This window comes from Panthera leo, chromosome B1, assembly GCF_018350215.1.
Source record: "Panthera leo isolate Ple1 chromosome B1, P.leo_Ple1_pat1.1, whole genome shotgun sequence".
In the NCBI taxonomy this organism is placed as follows: Eukaryota; Metazoa; Chordata; class Mammalia; order Carnivora; family Felidae; genus Panthera; species Panthera leo.
This window is the reverse complement of record NC_056682.1, coordinates 44,705,735-44,728,502: the sequence shown is the minus strand read 5'-3', so window position 1 is coordinate 44,728,502 and position 22,768 is coordinate 44,705,735. Positions and strand designations below refer to the sequence as shown.

At 46.1% G+C, this 22,768-nt stretch overlaps 2 protein-coding genes across 5 annotated transcripts in view; both read right to left on the bottom strand.

The window, feature by feature from the left end:
- Window positions 1-23: 23 nt before the first annotated feature.
- Window positions 24-4,316, bottom strand: BRF2 (BRF2 RNA polymerase III transcription initiation factor subunit). Its single transcript, XM_042934895.1, has 4 exons — window positions 3,542-4,316; window positions 2,551-2,610; window positions 1,782-2,103; window positions 24-827 (listed from the first exon to the last, which is right to left on the bottom strand). The coding sequence occupies exons 1-4, from the start codon at window positions 3,693-3,695 to the stop codon at window positions 98-100; spliced, it is 1,266 nt and encodes a 421-aa protein (XP_042790829.1). The 5' UTR covers window positions 3,696-4,316; the 3' UTR covers window positions 24-97.
- Window positions 4,317-12,324: 8,008 nt separating this feature from the next.
- RAB11FIP1 (RAB11 family interacting protein 1) overlaps window positions 12,325-22,768 on the bottom strand; it is a 34,574-nt gene continuing 24,130 nt past the window's right edge. For all 4 annotated transcript variants that reach the window (XM_042934889.1, XM_042934893.1, XM_042934890.1 and 1 more), the window contains one exon: window positions 12,325-15,451. In XM_042934889.1, the coding sequence (XP_042790823.1) occupies window positions 15,233-15,451 (219 nt within the window). In that variant the 3' untranslated portion in view covers window positions 12,325-15,232. The remainder of the gene's footprint in view (window positions 15,452-22,768) is intronic.

The window sequence follows — 22,768 nt, the reverse complement described above, 5'->3', positions numbered from 1 at the left end:
AAACACCTAAGGACTTACATATGCTGATTTCTCCAGATAGGACAGGATTATTATTAAGCTGCTGTCAGAATGTGGTGAGTGCTCCCCCGGATGTACATCAGGGAGGGTTAGAAACACTCCTGGCAGCCTGTCTTGCAGCTTGAGCTTTTTCAAAGTCCTTAATTTCCTGAGGGGTACGCAAATACTGCTCTATTTCACTATCAGATATGTTCTCATCTCCGGTGACTGTGGAGACTGGGGGTGGGGGGCAGATCCGCTTTGGGGGCTTCAACATGCAAGGTGGGAGGAGAGGGGTGGGACTAGCTGGCCGCTTCCCCTCAGGCAAATCTAAGGAACTACTCGCCACCTCCTCTTTTCCCTGCTCTGGCCCCTGACACCGTTCCCGCAGCTCCTTCTCCCCAGCTTCCATCTCTGCCGTTCCATCGCGAAAGGCCTTGCGGACCAACGTGTGGCGGTGCTGGAGAAGGTCACCGATGTGCTTCACCACAGAGCGCTTGTCGAGCTTCAGAACCTGCAGCCAGGCCAGCCGCTCGGCCATCCGCAGCAGCACGGAGAGCAGCTCCTGCAAGCGGGAGGAAGCAGGGTAGGGCAGGTCCACGTTCGCCAGTTTACAGAAACGGGCCAGGGAACACGTCAGCCGATGCGAAGGCTGCAGCGACTGCCATGCCAGAAAAGTAGCAGCAGTGATGACAGGCAAGGGACGCCGCCCAGTCACCAGCCACGTCTCATCCGCCAGCTCCACCAGCTGCAATGTTCGCGACAGCATCTTCTCTTTGTCTTCCACGTATTTGGGTGGCACAGACGGGGAGGCTTGGAACAGTCTGAAGCTGAAATGACCAAAAGGAGAGTCTGGTCTCGATGCCCATGGGGGAGGGGACTGCTCTTCCCAAGTGAAGAAAAGCAGTCCACTCCAGGTGGGCTGTTCTGTCCTCTTGGAACAAATACTCAAACTTGCTGGCAGCGGGTTTATACAGGTGCTGAGAGAAGACAGGCTGCTTCTTCCACCCGTGAGGTGAAGGGCAGGAGCATGCAGGGGGGAAGCTAATGTGTCAGCGACCCTGTCGGCCAGTATTCTCCGTGCTTTACACATGCTCTCCTATCATCCACTCTACGCCCCATTATGTGCATTTATAGTTAAAAATCTGGCCCAGAGTCATCCAGCTAGGAAGTAACCAGGCAAACCCAACACAACTTGACACTGGTAGCCTGTGCCTTCTACTCTATTTTCAGAAAAGAAAAAAAAGAAAAGAAAAGAAAAGAAAAGAAAAGAAAAGAAAAGAAAAGAAAAGAAAAAGAAAAGAAAAAGAAGAGAAGAGAAGAGAAGAGAAAAGAGAAGAACGTGGCTCCTAAAAAAAATAAAATGAAAAAAAAAAAAGCAGTAGCTTCCACCACTGGCCCGGTCACTAACATCTTGTCACCTCCACTTGCAGATGATCCTGCTGAGGCAGGGCGGTCGCACACAGCCAAGCAGGCCACGCACAACGTGAGAGCCGCAACTCAGCGGCCCGGTGACAAGGCTGATACCTGCGCTGCCTACATCAGGCATCAGGATGCAATAAAGGCAAAGGGATTCGGAAATGCCAAACAGTTTAGAAATGTGAAATGGAATCAGCTTTATCGCCAAGTACTAGGAAGAGAGACTACAAGAGCACAAGGGAGGGAGAACATAGATCTTCCTCCCAAATCCCTTTAGATGCGCTTTGGTGAAAAAGTGACAGAAAGGTAAAAAGATTGAGGGCTAAGGGTCCATCCCGTCCCGGGGGTTCCCGGTAGGCAGGTACCTGCTACAGTACGTCTTCACCAGGTCTGCCAAGCACAGCGAGGGCACATCCAGCCCCAGGAGCTTCACTATCTGCATGTAGGTGCCAGAAAACACATCCAAATCTGCATACAACAGGGCGCAGACGGTTCCCATGGTTAGGGGCCAGTTATGCTGTCGGCAGGTAATCAAGACACAGCACCCAACTAGCACCTCCTTCTTTTGCAGCCTGGCAGCACGGATGCCAGAGTGTCGGTACGCCTGCTGGTAGTAGGCAACTGCTGTGTCCTCAAATGTTGATGGCAACTGCAGGACTCGACAGAGGTCTCTCACTCGGCGGAGACCTAAGAAAGCCCACAGCCAGAGTCAGAGGGGTCAAAGGCACTACTGAGTGGCTCCTAGCAACTTCTGCTACACTTGCCTCCCATACCAGTTGCACAAATGATGTACTTTTCTACAATGACAGAAGTGACGCTTGGTGAGGTCATTCTAAAGACACAAAGAAATCTGGGGAAAGTAGTCACGTTTCAACCCACCACTCTTCAGGGGCTGGTGTGATTCAGAGCCAAGCCAAAGTGTGATCTGGGATGCTTAAATCAACCTTTAACATACCCACACCATATACTGAATTGCCACCTCTCTTAGGCCATCTCCATTCTTTATTTCGGACTACCATTCTCTTCTACTCTACCTTACATAGCAATGCTGAAATCAGGAAAAGCAAGAGGATGGGCTGGACCATCAGAAGAATTTTCTTTAAGGCCACTGTATCATAAAAGGTTGAGTCTCACCTCGTTGCTGGCTGCGGCTAACTTGATCGTTTTCCCCTGTGCTTCGGGAATATGTTACTTCTGTAAGATAAGGGACAACAAATAGCTTTGTTTAGCCTTTATCCACCAGACCCTGGCCTCCCACCACACAAAACCAGGGAGAATTCATATCATTAGGCTCTGCTCCCTGTCTCATGAAGGTGCCCATTTTTGCACATTAAAAGTCCATCTGGTTTTCTACGTTCACAAGCAGTATCAAATACAGAGACTAAGGGGCGCCTGGGTGGCTCAGTCGGTTAAGCGGCCGACTTCGGCTCAGATCATGATCTCACGGTCTGTGAGTTCGAGCCCCGCGTCGGGCTCTGTGCTGACAGCTCAGAGCCTGGAGCCTGTTTCAGATTCTGTGTCTCCCTCTTTCTGACCCTCCCCCGTTCATGCTCTGTCTCTCTCTGTCTCAAAAATAAATAAACGTTAAAAAAAAATTAAAAAAAAATACAGAGACTGAGGAAGGTTAAGACTGCACTAAAGTGGCTTCAAGAGTTCCAAATTTGCAGCCATCCCTCCTGTATATCCAATCCACGCAATTTTCTTGACTGCTGATTTTGAGGGCTGCACTGGTCAGGGACTCAGAAAGAAAGAAAAAAAAAAAGATGTGTTTGTCAATTACGGCTAAAGGCTCCTTCGGGCTCATACTTTTTCCGCACTTGTAAAGAATTCCATCCGTCCATCACACCCAAACTAGATAAATTGAGTGAAACTCTGTTTCTCTGTTTCATTTGGTCGACGTTTATGAGACCTAATACGTGCCAGATACCGTACCAGGTGCTAGAAAAACGCAGAGGAATGGCCGCCCCTGCCCTCCTGCAGCGCTCGTTCACTTTAGGTCACTTTCTCCCGTAGTTAAGTGTACACGTGACAACGAGAGGGCGTGAGAGGAATAAGAGGAATCTGATGTCAATCCCTCCACCACCCCAGCCTATACCCACGGCCCTGGAAAGGCCGGCACAAATACCTCGGAGGTTGCCCTCGTCGCTGAAGGTGGTAGTAAGGACTCCCTCGGTGACGACGCAGCCACAGTCTGAGCACACCAGCTGGCTCTGCGAATAGTGAGAGTCTTCCACGAGCTCAGTGGAGCCGCAATCGGGGCAGTGGCCTCCGCCCGGCATGTCACAACCCAGAGTCTCGGAAGCTTTCAGATATCTACTCGCACGTCCGCAACAGCAGCAGCGCGGAAGCCGGTACTAGGAGGGGAGCCTTCTAAGCGCTGCACCTTTCTCTTCCGGCCAGAGCAAACGCGGTTTACATAGGCAGTTCTGTACGCCGGCCGAGCGCCACTTCCGGTCCTGGTCTCTGCGGGCTCGGGTAGAAACGTGAGCTAGGAGAGAAGGTTCCTGGTGTGGACCGCGTCTTCGCCTTGCCTTCCCCCGGCGTCTGAGGTCGGTTTGAAGTGGGCCAGACCGGGGCGGGGGAGTTGAATTTAGGTGAGATTTCTTCTCACGTGGACACACATAACAGACAAGAAATTGTGGCCATTCCCAAACAAGGCTAACTTCTGAAATGCTGGGGGAATCGTAGATTCTCTGTTACTCTTTGGTAACAAATGTTGATTTTGGCCATAGTACAAAGTATGGTGAGAAAGCAGGAAATTATGTTCTACTCTCCAGAGTGGCTTTCCCAGGCAAGTTGTTTCCTGTCTATGCAGTCTATTTTTCTCAACGATAGAATGAGGGAATTGAATTAAAATCCAGAGTGACAAGGGGCGCCTGGGTGGCTCAGTCGTTTAAGCGTCCTCAGCTCAGGTCGTGATCTCACAATTCATGACTTCAGGCTCCCCCTCGGGCTCTGTGCTGACCGCTCAGAGCTTGGAGCCTGCTTCAGATTCTGTGTCTCCCTCTCTCTCTGCCCTTCCCCCCTCCAAGCGCTTGCGCGCTCTCTCTCAAAAATAAATAAACATTAAAAAAAAAATTTTTTTTAAATCCAGAGTGGCAAACTCAAATGCTTTCAGAGACTAGGCAAGGAATATCCAAGGGAGTTGATAGTGAAAGAATATGGAATGATGAGGCTTTGGGCAAACTGGAGGGTTCAAGCAGATGTAGATGTTTTAAAACTGAGCTTAAGCTGAGCTTTAAGATATTCCAAGATTCTGCTACAAAGTTCCTAGCTTGCTATAGTATAACTCAGAGAATCTTGAACAAAATTGTGCCTCTAGTAATACTATCACAGAAACCAAGCTTACAAATTTAAAATTATGTATGTTATGTTTGAATATAAATTAAAAGTCGCCAAAAGAGTCATGTAATCACACTCAAGAATAAAGATTTTAACGCCTGAAAGGTTTAATCCATTGTGTCTGAAAAATAAGAAAGTTGAGTTAAATGACAAGGACCACCAAAGTCTGTCCATATGACTCCAAGAAAGCAGATGGGAGTCATCACAGCACGTGCCTAAAGTGTGTGTGGGGAATCTGTTTCTCGGGCCGACAATGGAGAATTAGGCTCCTGGCATCAGCAGATTTTAGGAGCTGTTCTGGGCTTAATTTCAACCTTACATTGGGGGTTGGGGACGGAAGGTAAGATCAGCACTTTTCCCTGAGAACAGAAAATGTTTGGACAGCTCCTGTGCAGAATGGATTGAGGAATACGGATGTTTTGTCAGCCCCTTAACAAATTGGGATACTCCCTTGAGGAATAAGGTACAGGTTACAGGTTACAAGATAAGATACAACTGCCTTCCTTAGAAGACTAATAAATTCTGCGTCCTAGAACTGAAAAGATTTCAAAATTAAAAATGGCGCTTACTAACCTGAAGAGACAGACGACACAGTGACCATGTACCCAGAGAGACCTCAAAGGATTGGGGCCTCAAAAAAGAAAGGGATCTGAGGAGACAGGGCGGTAGGTTCTTTTGAAAGAGCTGTAATCAGTGGTCGGTACAGAGGACTCTCTGTATGCCTAATGAGACTGTGAGTTACCTGGACCACAGTGGGGAACAAGGGCATCTCTGACACAAAGATTGCATATTACCTGCAATCCAAGCATCAGCTTTCCCTGCTTCAAATGTTGCTTACCTTTAGTATAAATTGGGAAGGAGGTGCTGTGCCTTACAAGGATTGCCCGTTCAACGGAAGCTCCCCCGGCTCACAAGCGCCTCCCCCTCTGCTCACAGCTGTTCCCCTCCCTTACTACCGCACGACGGAATTTCCTGCACCTCGGATCTCTGTGGGCTAGCCACATGCTCTCCCACTGACCAATCGTCAGTTGACCTGGGAGCACAGAGCAGCCAGACTTCCATTTTCTCCTTTTCCACACCAGTATCACGAGACCGTTCATGCACCTTGCTGAAGGGTGGAGGAACTTAAGGTGATTGTAACATAAATGAGAAGTATGTTTGTAAAATGGGAAATTTCCTAAGACTCTCCTCACAGTTCAAGAGGTAAGCATTTAGAGAACAACCAAACCAGGGGTGCCTGGGTGGCTCGGTCAGTCGAGCCTCTGACTCTTGATTTTGACTCCGGCCATAATCTCACGGTCATGATCTCACGGCAATGAGATGGAACCTGTGTCAGGCTCCCATACCCATGGAGCCTGCTTAAGACTCTACCTCTCCCTCTGCCCCTCCCTGGCTCGCTCTATCTCTCTCAAGAGAAAATAATAATAATAACAACTAAATTTTAAAAAACAACCAAACCAAAATACCTTCAAAAGCTGTCACCCCCCTCTTTTCCAGTTTCTTTCCTTGATGTGCATACTTAAATATACCACCCCATCCCCAAAAGACTGCTTTCTCAGAGCATGCAGACCTCTTCTTTTTAGAGAAGTCCCACCTACTACCCCAGGACTGGATCACACTGGAGCATTCACCTCCTTCCCCCAACCCAAGATACAGTAATCCCCAACAGTTCATTCCCTTACGTTTGAATTACTCGCTCCAGCCCCACACCACAAGGGGGCTTCAACACAATAGCTCTGGGTGGGCACTGGCATTCAAAGTCTCCTCTAGACTTGCCCACTAGTGCGAGGTGTGTGATGAGGATTTACTTCTGGCTGTCCAGCAGATAAATTCTGAGACACACCGGCATGCTTGTGTGTGCACAAAACACCCCTCAGAGACATCCATTAGTTTTATTTTTTTTTAATTTTTTTAACGTTTATTTATTTTTGAGACAGAGAGAGACAGAGCATGACCGGGGGAGGGTCAGAGAGAGAGGGGGACACAGAATCTGAAACAGGCTTCAGGCTCTGAGCTGTCAGCACAGAGCCCGACGCGGGGCTTGAACTCACAAACCGTGAGATCATGACCTGAGCCGAAGTCTGCCACTTAACCGACTGAGCCACCTAGGCGCCCCCACCCATTAGTTTTAGACACTACAGTCGACATCCCTACGGGGGTGGGGAAATATGTTCCCAAGAGCAACATAATTGCACCGGGAGTGGTTCTTTACATTACCCTACAGAACAGCATCAGACTCCTCCCACCCCCAATTTTGTGCAGATCTTGAACCTAACTACATTAAAAAAAAAAAAAAAGTGGGATTTTACTAGAGTCCTCTGCCCATGAAAGTCGCCTTAAAATTCTTCTTTTCCCAACATTACTCTTAGTAAAATGGAAGAGCGGTGTTATGATCCTTCAACCAGCGCCTATAAGGGGTAGCGGAGTGAGTGATTCTCTTTTCCAGTCACAAGTGTGTGATACCCCAAGGTACCACAAGGCCCCCAGACAGGCTGGGAGGTAGGCAGAACCCAGACCAGAAGATGGCGCTCTCTAGTAAGACTTGAAAGTCCAGGGGCGCCTGGCTGACTCGGTCGGCAACTCTTGGGGTCCTGAGTTTGGGCCCCCCACTGGGGGGTAGATTGTACTTAAGATTTACAAAAACCAATTTTAAGGCTTGTAAGTCTGGGGTTCTCCACTCTCTGAGGAAGAAGTACATTTATTTGCCTTTCTCTGGAAATTAGGACCGACACAACCTCCTAGTGCCCTTCCTGCTGTTACAGACTCTTCTAAGAGTTACCGTCATTCAGTGATAGTGATGATCTGTTTACCAGATGCTCCTCAAACCCCTCTCCCCCATGCCACCACCACCACCCCCACCCCAGCCTCTGAAACTGGAACCATGTTTCTTGTCTCTGTATAACCAGTGCCCACGTGGTGCCTGGCACACGGGCTTCTGGAATGCAGAGCGCCCAGAACGTGTGGATTTGAGTAGAAAGCTACTGGGGAGGGGAGGCTGTTGGAAAGGCTGCCCCAACCATGGTCCAGATGTGAAATACAGACCTCAAGTCACAGTTCTTTCCAGAGAGGAGAGGGGAAAGGAAGACACTGCTGCTGTGGGGGTTGAAGGAAACTCCCACGCGTCCTCCTTCAGTTAGATGTGTGTATTCTACTTAGTTGTTTGCCCGTCTAGCTCTCCCTCTGATTGCAAGTCTTTGTGGGAATATGTGGCTTTGTCATCTCGGTGTCCAGGGGCCACCTTCTATACTGAGGGCTGGCATTCAGTGAGGAGCTAGTCCACTCCTATGAACACCTGTCCCAGGTGGGCCTGTAAGAAGCAACAGCTTCTAAGACTAAACTTCTCTGAGACAAGACGATTCTAATTTAGAACAAATCACCAGGGAGAGCTGGGCTGCCTCTGCTCCTTAATCTTGGCCTCACCCCTGGGCTCCTCCCAGCTCACTGGACCGAAAGGAAACCTTATCACTCTGAGCCAGTTTCACTCCGAGCCCTGAGGACACGCTCTCCTGTCACACTAAGTCTGGCAGGTGGCTCGGGCTGAGGAGTCTTTCTGACTGGATTGCCTTCCCATCACCTCAGCTCTTTGGTGGGAACTCAATCTTCTCTACCGCTCACGGTGAGACCGCTATGGCCTACAGCACGAACTACCTAAATCCTGGTGCCAGCTAACTCCCCTTGCTCATATCCGCCTTCTCCTTTTGCATTGTTCATGCCATCCCCATTACACACATCGCCTTTCCTGGGCTGAGGATTAATGTGTTCCATTTCTTGAACTCCGAGGAACAAAGGCATCTGATAACTCTAAGAAGGTGGTCCCAGGCCACCATTCGCTGCACAGACTGAGAGCATGAATACCAGTCAGCTTACTTACCTGGAACGTCCCTCCTCAGGGAGGCTGTGGCTTAGCTGGCCTTATCTTGAGAGGGAATCAAGTCATACCGTTTCCCCGCCTGGGCCAGTCCTCCAGGATCCCAAGAGAATTACAACATGATCTCCTTGACTCCCAAAGTGATCCTAGACTAGGGGTTAGCAAACTGTGTAAAGGGCCAGATAGCAAATATTTAGGTTTGGCAGATGGTAAGGTCTCTGTTACAACCCCTCAAGTCTGCTTTTATAACGTGGAAACAGCCATAGACAATTATGGGAACAAATGAGTATGGCTGTATTCCAGTAAAACTTTGTGGACACTGACATTTGAATTTCATGTAATGTTCGTGTGTCATGAAATACTGTTATTTTAATTGTAAGAATTTCAGTATTTGGTGTGGTGCTGTTGACTATGCCCATCATTCTGTACATTAGATCTCCAGACTTATTCATTTTATGTTAAAAAAAAAAAAAGCAAAAATCATTCTTGCCTCTAGGGACATATAAAAACAGGAAGCAGGCTGTATTTACTGACCCCTGTTCTAGACCTCCAGGTCAGACAGACAAGGAGTTCAAATCTGTTCTTCTTTTTTAAATTTTTTTTTGCTTTTTTTAAAAGTTTATTTATTTTTGAGAGACAGAGAGGGAAGGAGGGGCAGAGAGAGAGAATCCCAAGCAGGGTCGACACTGTCAGTGCAGAGCCCGTTAAGGGGCTCGATCTCACCGACCTGAGCTGAAATCAAGAGTTGGACACTCAACCGAGCCACCTAGGTGGCCCAAAATCTGTTCTTAACTACTCACTGTGCCACCCCAGGGGAACCAAAACTCTCCCCATGTCTAGGACTCTGTTTCCTCATCTGCATGATGGAGATATTATCTACCTTGATGAGAATTAGAAATAGTACCTGTCAGCGTGTAGTGACTAGTAAGAATACAAATGCTTAATGCAAAAATGCTGTTGCAGTCAAAGCTAGCCTGAAGGGCACTTGATAGGCAAGGACAACAGCTTTCTCTCTCCTCTGAGGGCTTATCAAGGGCACCAAGGGGACTATTTCCAGGGCTCAGATACAGGTTTCTGTGTAAACCTGTCGAGATCTGGGGGCTTTGGGACACGTTGGCTCACAGAGCTCAGGAAGCCTGTTTTGAATGTGAATCCGCCTTCCCCTGAGAGTGAGGGCACAGCCCCAGAGAGAACACCTGGAGAGAAGCCATGGGAACGGGATCCATTCGCTGGTGGACGTTGGGTTCCAGCAGCCTGTGCTGCTGATGTCTGGGCCCTGGTTAAAGCGTCAGAACCACACCCGGTAAATGACTGCTTTCCACGGGCAGCGGAGGGGCAGGGTGCTTCCCCAGCAAGCGTTTATTCTGGCCCAGAGGCGGCCGATGATAAGCGGAGCCGGAAGTGACCTGGATGGTATCCGCGGCCACCACAGTTCTTCCGTGTGCGTGTGTGTTTCAGGGGGCGCGGGGGAGGGGGGCGGAGGGGGGGTTAGTTAGCTGGGCACGTTCTCCCCCAGGATCACTATCCGTCCTGGTTGCAGAACAGTATCCAAAGGCACGCAGAAATGTTCAAAGCAGTCCGTACTTACTGCACTGCCTGCTCCCATCTTCATTTTAAAGTGTATCTGGGGCGCCTGGGTGGCTCAGTAGGTTAAGCGTCCAACGTCCGCTCAGGTCATGATCTTGCAGCCTGTGAGCGCAAGCCCCGTGTCGGGCTCTGTGCTGACAGCTCGGAGCCTGGAGCCTGCTTCAGATTCTGTGTCTCCCTCTCTCTGCCCCTCCCCCCCTTCTCTCTCTTGCTGTCTCAAAAATAAACATTTTTTTTAAGTTAATAAATTGTATCTAGATAATTAAGACACCAGGTTGCAACAGGAGTCTAGTGCATACTGTAAGAGCTGGACCATGGTGATCACTTCCTAATGTATATAAAATGTCACGTCACTAGTTGTACACCTGAAGCAAATACAATATTGTAGGTCAACTACACCTCAATTAAGGAAAGGAAAAAAAAAAAAAGAAACTCCAAATTAAACTTCTTTTTTTTGAAAGTCATGCTGCCATTTTATTTTTATTTTTTTAATATATGAAATTTATTGTCAAATTGGTTTCCATACAACACCCAGTGCTCATCCCAAAAGATGCCCTCTTCAATACCCATCACAAATTAAATTTCTTAAAAAAATAAAGTGTATCTATTTCTATAAGAGGGAAAATGCCAGGACAAAGAATCAAAATAAAAGTGTTTAGTTACCTCCTGGTAGCGAGGAGCTTAGGATTTCTTTTGTTCTGGGCGTAAGCATGTATGACATTACTTAGAAAAATCTACAGGCCAAGTGAGTGGACAAGGGAGTGTAGGGGAGAGGAACAGACACCACTCCTTCAGAGGGAGAACAGGAGAGGGCTTTTCACCAACTGGGAAGCCAAGGTGAGAACCTGAAGCCGCCTGACAGACGCCCAAGCTCCCAGGGTCCAGGGGGGCTTGACTTCCTTCAGCTCAGAATCCTGGATTTGGGAAAGTTCACTCTTTATGCTGTTCATATATCTTACAATCGTTCTCTGTATTTTCCTGGTTGTTGTTGTTATGTTTGTTTGTTTTTTGTTATTAGCAGCTAAGCTAAGAAGACTTCAGAGAAAGGAGAGAGTTGTGTCCCTCCGAGGCCCGGAGTTTGAAAGACACAGCAGCCTGCCCCTGAGGGCTGGGTCTGGCGGCCACAGCGGGGGGCCAGAACCAACTGCAAAACAAAAAGTGAAGGACCTCAGAGGGAAAAGTTAGGGTCATTTGCATAAAGAAACTTTCTTTCCCTAAGACTCTCCTTCCAGAGGGTTTTGTTTCCTTTTGTTTTTCTTAAATTGAACCTGGAGAGCTGTGTTTTAAGAGAAGTTGCTTTCATATCACTTTACATGGCGGCCCCACCACTGACAACTAGTTGGGGTAACCAGGGAGGCCTTCAGGGCCGCCCCCCCCATCCCACCCGGAGGGGCTTCACAGGGCAGTACCTGTACCAGGCCCACCTCTGTCCCTCTACAGTGTGACTTTTATCACAGGGCAAGAAAAATCATCTCCTCCCTTTCAAGAGGTCGGGGCCCTTGGAGCATGGACTATGGTTGGGAGGCAGGCCGACCTCTCACCTCATCAGGAAAGGCTCAGACTTCCAGGAGAGCTGAGCTCAGGAGAAGATTCCCTGTGCTTCCCCAGTACCCTCTATTCAGGAATGGAAAAACCAAGTTGACTGAACCAGGGATTTGGCTCCCAGATCTTGGGCAGTGTGAACACAATATGAATTCAAATCACATCTCCACAGTGAACCTTTCACTCTCTAGGAAACTGGTGGGGGATTGGGGTGGAGGGATCAAGGAAGGAACCTTGCTCATACACTCAGCCAAAAGTGCCCGGTGCTGAGGAACAGGCGGCAGCTTTTAGTAGTGGGGACAGAAAATTCAAATGATGTCCTTCTGGTAAATGCCACGGTCCCTGCAGGCCAAGATTGAGGGACGTGTCGTAGGGAAGGGATCAGAGATGTCCCATCCTCTGTGGGAGAAAGGGCATTGGGACCTCTGGGCACCAGGCAAGGTGGAAGCAGCAGGAATCCAGGTGAGTGACCCTTCATGGGGTGAGAAACACTGGTCATTCCCCAAGAGAAGTTTTCTAGAAGACGGAAGACATTTTGCTGCACCCACACAAAAGTACAGACACAAATCTTTGAAAGGTAGTACCATTTTATTTAGTGTTATAGAAATTTTAGGTTACTTGTTAAAAACGAAACCAAAGAAGTTAAAAATTCCCGAAGTAACAAGGCAGGGAATAGTTTTACAATCCAAAAATGCTGGGCAATCCTGCAATCGGAGGGAGGAAGAGGTCAAGTCAGTCGCTCCCATAGTAGATACTGAGAAACCAGAGTTGCCGTTCATGTGACTAGTAGGAGGTTAAGTTCTCCACCTAAGGCAATGACTCTTTCGGCCTTGAGGGATAATTCATTAGTAGTTCTCAGAAAGAAAACAGAAAGGTCAATTGGGAAAAAGGACCCAGGGAAGGAAGATCCTAATTTAACATTAAGTTGCCTCTGGACTTCAACACAGTATGTGGCTGAGGGGCGAGGATCCTCCCTCCTCTCTGACCTTCTGAGCGCCGCCCGCTGCGGGCAAAGCTGGAAACGGCATGCGTACACCCCATCCGTGCACACACCTCTCCACTCGGCAGAGGCAAAGGGCAGACTTTCTTGCTCCTCCGTTCTGCCACCCTGATGTGGCTAACACACCGGAATAAGACGGAGGGCAAGAAACCTGTCAAAGTCCAATGAGATGGACAGCAAGTAGTCGGGCAAAGGACTGACATTTTTTCAGGAGTCTGACCTCCAACTGAAGTTCACTGCAAGGTGTTTGGTATTTAATCGGATGCTTCCCTAAAGTCCTGACTACTCTTTCTGAAGGCAGCCGGGCAAGGCCAGGAAGAGGAGAGCTGCTCCAGCTTCTCCAGAACACAGCTGCCTCCCAGGGTCCTTCAACTGGGTTAGCATTTACAGCAGCCAGAGGCGGGTCCCAGCTCTCTTTGTGTACTTGGGTGTGTGCCCCCCCCCCAACCCCCGCCAGTTAGAGGAGCTCCAACCCTTGCTAATGGCTCAGAGCAGACTAAAATTCTTCCTAGATAAACTCTCCCCCAGAGACGAGAGTCCTCGAGGACAGTCGTTAACTAATGACCTCCAGGTGATCTATGCTGAGAGGTGCAGGAATGCTATGAATTCGGGTTTTTTCCAGCAGTGGTAGAAGCCAGACACCCTTGAAGTAAATTGTCCTTCATTCTCCAGAGTTCCCAAGTGGCATTTCAGAGTACAGGAATTCACTCCTCTACCCAGACTTCCCTCTCATTATCTCCAGCAGATTATCTCCAGACCAACCACCTCTCGTGAACAGGTCTCCACACCAGCCCTTCTAAGGAGAAATCATTCAGACCACACCTGCCCCCAGTACACTTGGGTTATCACAGTCAAAATACACTTATAAGTAAAAAATATATTGCAGAATAAATATATACACGCACATTTTCAGAGTTCAAGTGGAATATAAGGTTCTTTTTGCAGGTATGTAAATAACTTTCATAGCACTCCAAAAATACAAGGCATCTGAGAGGCTTACAGTGGTCCCCACTACTGTAAGACAGTATTAAATAAAATAGCTAAAGATAATTAACAGCTAATTCGATAAATCAAGTTACAGTATCATCCTTCAGATTAAAGTGCTCCGATATAACTAACATTGCAGCAAACGTGATCCTGAAAAGGGCCTCTGCTGACAACCATCTTGCCTCTTAACCTCCATATAACAAGGACAGACAGAGAAGCGATCCCTAGCCAATCCTCAAGCCCCGCCCACCACGCTAGCCTCAGATATTCTTCCCCGGGGCGGGGGGCGGTCAAGATTTGATCAGATCCTGTCACAACCACGAGAAAAAACTGACCAACGCAGAAATATTCTAATTCCAGTATTAGGTTCCGGACAATGAAACTACCTGAAGGATCGGAACTGGGTGCTATTAGTGAAGACGTGTCCTAGCTTAAAAAAAAAAAAAAAAAAAAAAAAAAAAAAAGGGGGGGGGGTTATCCTCCTAGATTTAAAAATACAGCAAACCAAAACTAAGTGTTATCTTCTTGCTCTTCATAATTTTATAATAAGGTGGGGGAAACGCCGGGAAGTGCTGCTGAGGAAATCCGGGGGCCAAGCAAGGCCAAAGGAATCCTACTAAAATCATTCCGTACCTGGCGGAACCATTTTAGTGAGTGTATGGGTTATCCAATCCCTTATCAAGGCACCGACTAGACTACTCTAGCCAGCTAGGAACCCGGCTATCATGAGACTTTGACCAACCCCATTAAGTGAGTGCAAAATGATTCTCTAATTCCCTATTCTACTTCTCGTGTCTCTACAGACACGCCCTAAGGATTGATAAAGAGCACATTTTAAGGCTAGAGAGTAGTGGTAGCTAATGTTTAGAAAAGGCAGCTTGTTCAAAATCTACAAGGCACACTCAGGGGCTTTCTTTAAACTCCCCTGCTCCAGTCAAATCAACAAGACCAAGTCGAAGAAGCCCAGAAGGTTCACACGGTATCAGAATTTAGCACCCGCAGCCAAAAGCCACCCTGAGCTACTCAAAAGCCAAGCAAGTGTGTGTAACGCAACACCAACCACACGGTCCTTCTCATTTCACCCCACGCTTTACTGACTGGGGGGGGGAAAGGGGTACGTATCTTTAAATTTCAAAATCAAAGAAAGAAAATCATCCCAATGTTAAATACATGAATATCCCCTGCGCCATCTGAATCTCTGGGCCAGGAGCAGATCTTATGACCATGTCTCCGATCAGAGCATAAAATATTTACAGGATAGTCAAAGGCACAGTGGGATTTAAAAACAAAACCCTGGGACTGTACAGTAAAAGATTCATTGTAATAATTAACCTGGTCTCAACTGGTAGAACGGACTCTTGCCAGATAACACACAAGGGAGATAGATGATTTCGAGCCTGTGTGCCGGTTATCAGGCATGCTGAGTCCTTGACCTCCGGGGCAGGTGGAAACAAACTCACAAAGAAGTCTCGGTGTCGCAGGCTGACGATTCACATCTTTCCTGCCTTTTTGCCGACCTGAGCAGGAATCCGGAGGATGTTGGGGGTCTCCTCCATGACCCTGACTAGCAGGTTGTCAATGTAGTCTTCCAGCTCGCGGACCTGAAACTCCTTCTTGCTTATCGTCTCCTTCTGTTTGAGGACCAGCTGGATCAGCTCATCGTGGGTTAGCTGTGCATAAGCGAAGGCAGGGTCCGACGGGTTGTATTTCTTTAGGGGGAGGAGAGAGGGGGAGAAAAAGTGGTAAAGTCAGCAAAGAAGTCAAATATCTAAAAGAAATAGAAAAGAGGAAAATGTTAGCCGTCTGAGCCTCCTGGGAACGTGTTTTCAGTTCTGGTGGAAAAGCAGTTATTGACAAAGTTTTCTGTAAAGGACCAGACAGTGAATATTTTAGGCCTTGCAGGCCACATAGGGCCTTTGTTGCCTGTTATTCAATGTAGTAACTGGAGGCCTGTGAACACCAGGGATGACTGATGTCCACCTGTAAAGTGACCAGGCCCAAACGGTGAGGAAACACTAGGTAAGGACTGAATAAAAAGCACCTAATCATACCAAGTCTCCAGTTGTGTGGGGGAGGGGGCAATGCAACTTAACTTTTCCTGAAATTTGTAGTTCAGAGGATTTAGAAGTTTAAAGAAACAAATTCCTAGAGCCACCTCAAGACACTTTTGCCTGCAGAACTCGGAGGCAATCAGTTTCACCACCCTGAGGGTCAAATAATTTCACTTAGGAAGGCTAAGAGACCACCTTCCACAAGAAGCTAAATCAAGAGAATCCTCATGGGGAACCAGTGTGGCTCAGTTGGTTAAGCATCCGACTCTTGGTCGGGTCATGACCAAGGCTCAGGTCATGATCTCATGGTTCAAGGGTTCGAGCCCCGTATCAGGTTCTGCACTGGCAGCACAGAGCCTGCTTGGGATCCTCTTTTTTCCCCCACCTCCCTGCCCCTTCCCTGCCCACTCTCTCTCTCCCTCAAAATAAACAAACATATTTATTTATGATATATTATAACAAAGAAATAAGAAGAATCATCATTCACTCTTTGACAAAAACATATAGACGGCTCTGTTCAGTCCCATGACATAAGCTGCCTACACACAAGCCGGAAATCAGAGAGATAGGCCACCTCTCCCATCCTGGCTCAGAAGGGAAGCTCAGTGCTTGTACGACTGGCTTAGAAGCCCACACCAACATTTCCATCCGCAGAGCAGGTTTTCACCTACCACAGGCTGCACAGAAACAGGTGAGATGTTGGACTACTTTTCAAAAAACAACTTCTCCCTTAATCTTTCTGTTGTTTTTGTTTTTTACCTTGTTGAAGGCATACATCCCTCTAGACCTCAATCGCTCTATTTGTAATTCTAAAACAACCTTCAGCCAGAAAGTTGCATGCCTGGAAAAGAATTCTGGAGACTGGCTGTACAATGTGACTGTACTTAACCCTACCGATCTGTATGCTTAAAGGTGCTTAAAATCCCTCGTACACTGTGGTGGGAATGCAAACTGGTGCAGCCACTGTGGAAAATGGTATGGAGGTGCCTTTAAAAATTAAAAATAGAACTGATCCAGTAATTCCACTACTAGGTATTCACCCAAAGAAAACAAAAACACTAATTCAAAAAGATATACGCACCCCTATGTTTACTGCAGCATAGTTTACAAGAGCCAAACCATGGAAGCAGCCCAAGTGTCCTCAATAGATAAATGGGTTAAAAAAAAAATGTGGTAATATATACAATGGAATGTTATTCAGCCACAAAAAAAAGAACAAAACCTTACCATTTGCAACAACATGAACGGATCTAGAGAGTATAATGTTAAGCAAAATAAGTCACAGAAAGACAAATACCATATGATTTCACTCATATATGGAATTTAAGAAACAAAACAAAGAAAGAAAAAAAAGAGACAAAAAACCTCAGACTCTTAAATATAGAAAACTAGTGGTTACCAGAGGGGGCGTAGGTGGGAGTATGGCTGAAACAGGCAAAAGGGATTAAGAGTACATCATAATGAGCACCGACTAATGTACAGAATTGATGAATCATTAAACTGTACACCTGAAACTAATATAATACTAAATGCCAATTACACTTTAATTTTAAAAAATAATTTAAAAAAATTTTAAATGCTTAAGATGGTAAGTTTTATGTTTATTTTACCACAATTTTCTTTAATGTTTTCATTTATTTTTGAGACGGAGAGAGACACAGCATGAGCAGGGGAGGAGCAGAGAGAGAGGGAGACACAGAATCTGAAGCAGGCTCCAGGCTCTGAGCTACCAGTACAGAGCCTGCAGTGGGGCTGGAATTCATGAACCGTGAGATCATGACCTGAGCTGAAGTCGGATGCTTAACCGACTGAGCCACCCAGGCACCCCTACCACAATTTTTTTTAATGTTTATTTATTTTTGAGAGGAAGAGAGAGCGAGCACGGGGGGTGGGGGGGGGGGAGGTAGGGGTGGTGCAGTGCAGAGAGCGAGAGGGACAGAGGATCCGAAGTAGGGTCTGCGCTAACAGAAGCAAGCCTGACGCGGGGCCCGAACTCATGAACTGTGAGATCATGACCTGAGCCAAAGTCAGACACTCAACTGACTGAGCCACCCAGGTGTCTCTACCACAATTTTTAAAAAACTAGTTGCACGTCTATTGATACATCCTATCAAGAAAAAAAGTACTCTTTGGACACAATAGCGAAGACTATGTTCTCAAGGGTTTTTAAATCATAACTCTGTCATGTAAGGATTTTATTTATTAAAAAATGTGGATCACAGAAGATACTCTCTGTAAGACAGTTTGTGAGATAGAAACATGAAGAAGCTGTCACCTGGAGGGAGGGACAGGCAGGGATTCCTCGAGAGTAGGGACCAGGTATGCGCAGGGGTTCAGGGGCTCAGAGTCCAGAGAGCTGGACAACCAAGCGCCCACTGTCACACAAGAGATCATGACAAACTTCAGAGATGGGAGTGACGAGTCAACTAGACTTTGGGCATGGATTAAAATTGATTTCCCCCCCAAAATAACAGAATCCTGTTTTTCACTTTAAAGGGAATATTCCTTCCTAATGGAAAATCTCAACTACAGAAGAGGGAAAAAATTATTGCCTATAACTCCAACACTTAACATTTGGGTCTCCTATTGTTTCCTTGGTTTCTTTATGGTATGTTTTCAAACTTTAAGCATCACGCAGAATATGGCTTAAAAGCATTTTAAAATTATTGTTTTGTGAGCATTTTCCCATCATTAAATTTTGGCAAAAATCACGTTTTTTAACAGATGCTTAAAATTTCATTATACTTTACCCATCTCCCTATTGCTGGATATTTAGGTTGTTTTAAAAATTATACATAACAGTTTTTATTAAAATGCCTGAGCAGAAATCTTTGATCATATCTCTAAAATATTTCCTTACGATAGATGCAGAGGATTGAAAGAGCATGCATACTTCATACCTTACAAACTGTGAAACAGCGATTCAATTTGATTTCATAATCCAAAGGGGAAAGAATGTAAGACTTTGAAATCATTACACGATCCTAGACATGTGATCATTTAAAAAATTGCAAAACAATCCAGCATTACAAAAAGTGAGCAACAGCCATGGTGAGGAAGACGTACAAAGAAAATATCTGTTAATTCCTTGTCACATATTTCCTTCCAGGATTTTTGCATTGGACTCCCCCTCCCATAGTTGTAATAATAATAATGATGATGATGATGTCTATTCAAATTTGGGTCCAACTGTTTCCATATTAATAGGACAGATGATTTTTGGATCTAGGTGGCTGTATTATTTTTAAATTTTTTTTTTAATGTTTGTTATTTTTGAGAGAGACAGAGAGCAGCAAGAGAGAGGGAGACACAAAATCAGAAGCAGGCTCCAGCTCTGAGCTGTCAGCACAGAGCCCGATGTGGGGCTTGAACTCACCGACCGCGAGGCCATGACCTGAGCTGTAGTCAGCCGCCCAAACGACTGAGCCACCCAGGCGCCCCAGGTGGCTGTATTATTTTTAAATGGAAGTGTTAAAGCCACTTGGGTAAATAATACACTAAGTTTTAAATCATCTAGAAAGAACGGAGGCCCTAAAACAGGAACCTGCCTCCCAAAAAAAGCCATTGTAGCAATGCTTCAGCTATCTTTTCATAACTTTAGCTATGCAATTTCTTTCCCTAACCTCTGTCTTACTTTGCAACATTCCAAAGAGTAGTTACTTTTATAAATATTATTTACGGCTTAGTACAAAGCATCTATTATACAGAGGGCCAATAGCAGTCTCCAGGAAACTTTCCATATTTACTCAGAATATTTACGAGGCATGGTCCAGGACCAAGCGCTTTGTTGCAGTCAGCCAGAGGGGCAGCGGTGGGTCGGACAAACCGTAAGCAAAATAAGCAGCAGTTGCCTTTGTTGTAAGGCAAGTTATTCTCTCAATCAGGGCCAGGAGATAAGCCCCTGATTACATGAGCTTTGAAGAATAAATAAAATGGGAGCCAAGGGTCTTGCTCACTTCCCGACAGCTAGGTGTTTGTTTCTCTTTGGAGCCCAGCTGCATTCCACAGTAAAAGGAAGGAGGGATGGGAGGCTGCTCCACGACCCTGGTTTTCATTACTGTCCCTTTTATGCTGTCCTTTTGCCCGGTTTCCTGGTAAATATCGTTAACTCCAGGAAGATAAACGCGGCCTCCTCTCCACACCCACAGAAGCCAGCCAAGCTGCGTTGGTCGAGTTATGGTGTGGTTTTAGGCTATGGCTAAAACACAGCAGGCACACCGTACTGGCCACAGCTGATCATTCTGAGAATGATGCTTACTTACCGGCGGCCCTGGAAGCATGTAGTACAAGCGAAGAGAAGGCGAGGCGGCTGGAAGATGCTAAACAGCTCGCAGCAACCATCTGTCATCACCGCTCAGCCTCTTTACCTGAATCTCTGATCTCAGGGACCCTTTAGCCCAGCTCCTGGTGGCACAGGTGCAATGGAGCCAGAGGTAATACAGACTAACCAATGCTTTAAAAATGCTTGCGGGAGTAAAGGAGGCATGAGCGAAAAGTTTTTATTTTAAAAACACAAAAACTGGGGCGCCTGGGTGGCTCAGCTGGTTAAGCGTCCAACTCCTGGTTTCAACTCAGGTCATGACCTCAACGTTCTGTGAGTGCGAGCCCCACATCAGGCTCTGCACTAACAGTGTGGTGCCTACTTGGGGTTCTCTCTCTGCCCCTCCCACTCGCTCTCTCTCTCTCTCTCTCAAAATAAATAAATAAACTTAAAAAAAAAGAATAAAAACACAAAAACTGGGGTGCCTGGGTGGCTCAGTCAGTTGGGCGTCCGACTCTTGATTAAGGCTCAGGTCAGGATCTCAGTTTATGGGATCCAGCCCTGCATCAGGCTCTGCGTGGACAGCATGGAGCCTGCTTGGGATTCTCAGTCTCTCTCTCTCTCTTTGTCTCTCTCTGCCCTGCTCGTGCTCCACCCCCCCAAAATAAATAAACTTTAAAACATAAACTAAACAATAAAAAATAAAAACAGAAAAGCTACTTGATGTCTTACACTGCACAAGACTGTAAGATCTCTGATTGAATGCAATTTCTAGATGCCCTAAACTAAAATAGAAATAAGGTTCATTTCTACTGACAGTGACTACCCCAGGAGTCAGTTAGGAAATTCCTCTCCACATATTTGAAATGCAACACATCCTTGCCCACCAGTCCCTCAGTAAATCATTCTCCTCCAGCCCACGTGACAATGAGTCAAAGACCAGAGGTCTGCAACAAGGCAGTGTTCTAAATCCTCCTGATTTTTGAACCAGAAAGGGCAGAATGGAGACACTCTATAACTCTATAGCAGAGATCATCTGGGGCTCGGGGGGGGGGGGTGTGTGTGGAGGGAGGGGTTGGTTTTGTTTGATTTGTGGGCAGGAGTTGTTGTTTTAAAGTTAGCCCAAGCTTTTTAAAGAGAAGAGACCCTCTAATCAAGCAATATTCTTCCTGGAGATTTAGCTTAAGAAGGGAAAGAGTTCTATGCAAGAAATTATTGACTATGACAGCATTCGCACTGAAAAACAGAAAACAGCCCAAATATCCAATAATAGGGGAACAGGTTAAGTAAATGTTGATATAACCATTTCAAAGAATTAAGTAGCAACATACAAAAATGCTTATGGTATACTAGATAAACCACCAAATGAATAAGAGAACCAGTGTCTCCATGCAGGCAATGGGGCTGGAAAACCACCAATTTGGCCACTGATGTATTCATCAGTGGATACAAAAGCCTGAGAATGAAAGGTTGGTGAGGAGCAGGATACCTACAGAGTCTGAAATTAATTCCCCACAAATTCTTATTGATTGTAAAGGGGATAAATAGCAATGTTATCCTAGAGACGCTGGTGGGCACCACCTACAGAAAGTCATCAGAGTTAACACCCCCACTACCAGGACAAGCTGATACCATGTGCCTCTTTACACGATGTACCGGGAAGGGACACATGACTTGCATGGTTAATTCCTGCCAAGAAAGCATAACCTCAACCAAACCATGAGGTTTTGAGCAGACAAATCCAAACTGAGGAGAACTCTACAAAACAACTGATCTGAAGTCTTAGAAAATGTCGAGGTCTTGAAAGACAAAGAAGGCTCGGGGGATCCAGGATAAAAGAGTCTAGAGAGACACAGCAACATAAGAGCGAGAGATCCTGGATTGGATCCCGGACTAGAAAGAAAGACAGAAAAACGAAGCAGCACACTAATGAGACAACGGGTGGACCTGAAATTTGGGCTAGAGATGAGAAAAGAGGATTACGCCAATTTTAAAAGTCGTGATCCTGATTAAATGTCCTTATTCTTAGGAATTACATGCTTAGGTATTTTAGAGGTAAAAGGGGCATGAGGTAGGCAACTTACCCTCCAGCGGTTCAGAAGAAAAAAAAAAGTATGTATATACAAAGACAGAACAGACAGGGATGGGGAGAGAGAGGGTGGCAATGATAAAACCAATGTGGTAAATGTCAACAATTGGTGAATTGGGATGAAAGGTATATAGGAGTTCTTTGTTCTATTCTTGCAACTTTTAATTTTGAAATGACTGCAGAATAAAGTTTCAGAAAATTATATCTATGCCATGATTACAACCCCAGGAATTTTACACTCGTGCCAAAAGATAAGAAAAGATACATGGGGAAATGAAAATATCGAATTTGAATGGACCAGATGGTGGGTGACATTTTCTTCTTACTGAAAAGAAGTAACAGTATCAATCACATTGCTTGGGGACAACAAACAATCGGACAATAAGTCAGTAACCATAAGGGGAATAGTAATTATCCAATGGAAAGTGTAGAAGCTCCCAAAGATTATCCAAAGACACAGACATAAGGTTAAATTGCTCCTGGCATTACCTGCTACCCAAGGAGGTGTACATAATGGTGGCTCTAGAAACGGGTTTTGTATAGATCCCTAACTAGCATGTCTATTTCTTTTTTTTTTTTAATTTTTTTTTTTTTAATGTTTATTTATTTTTGAGAGAGAGAGAAA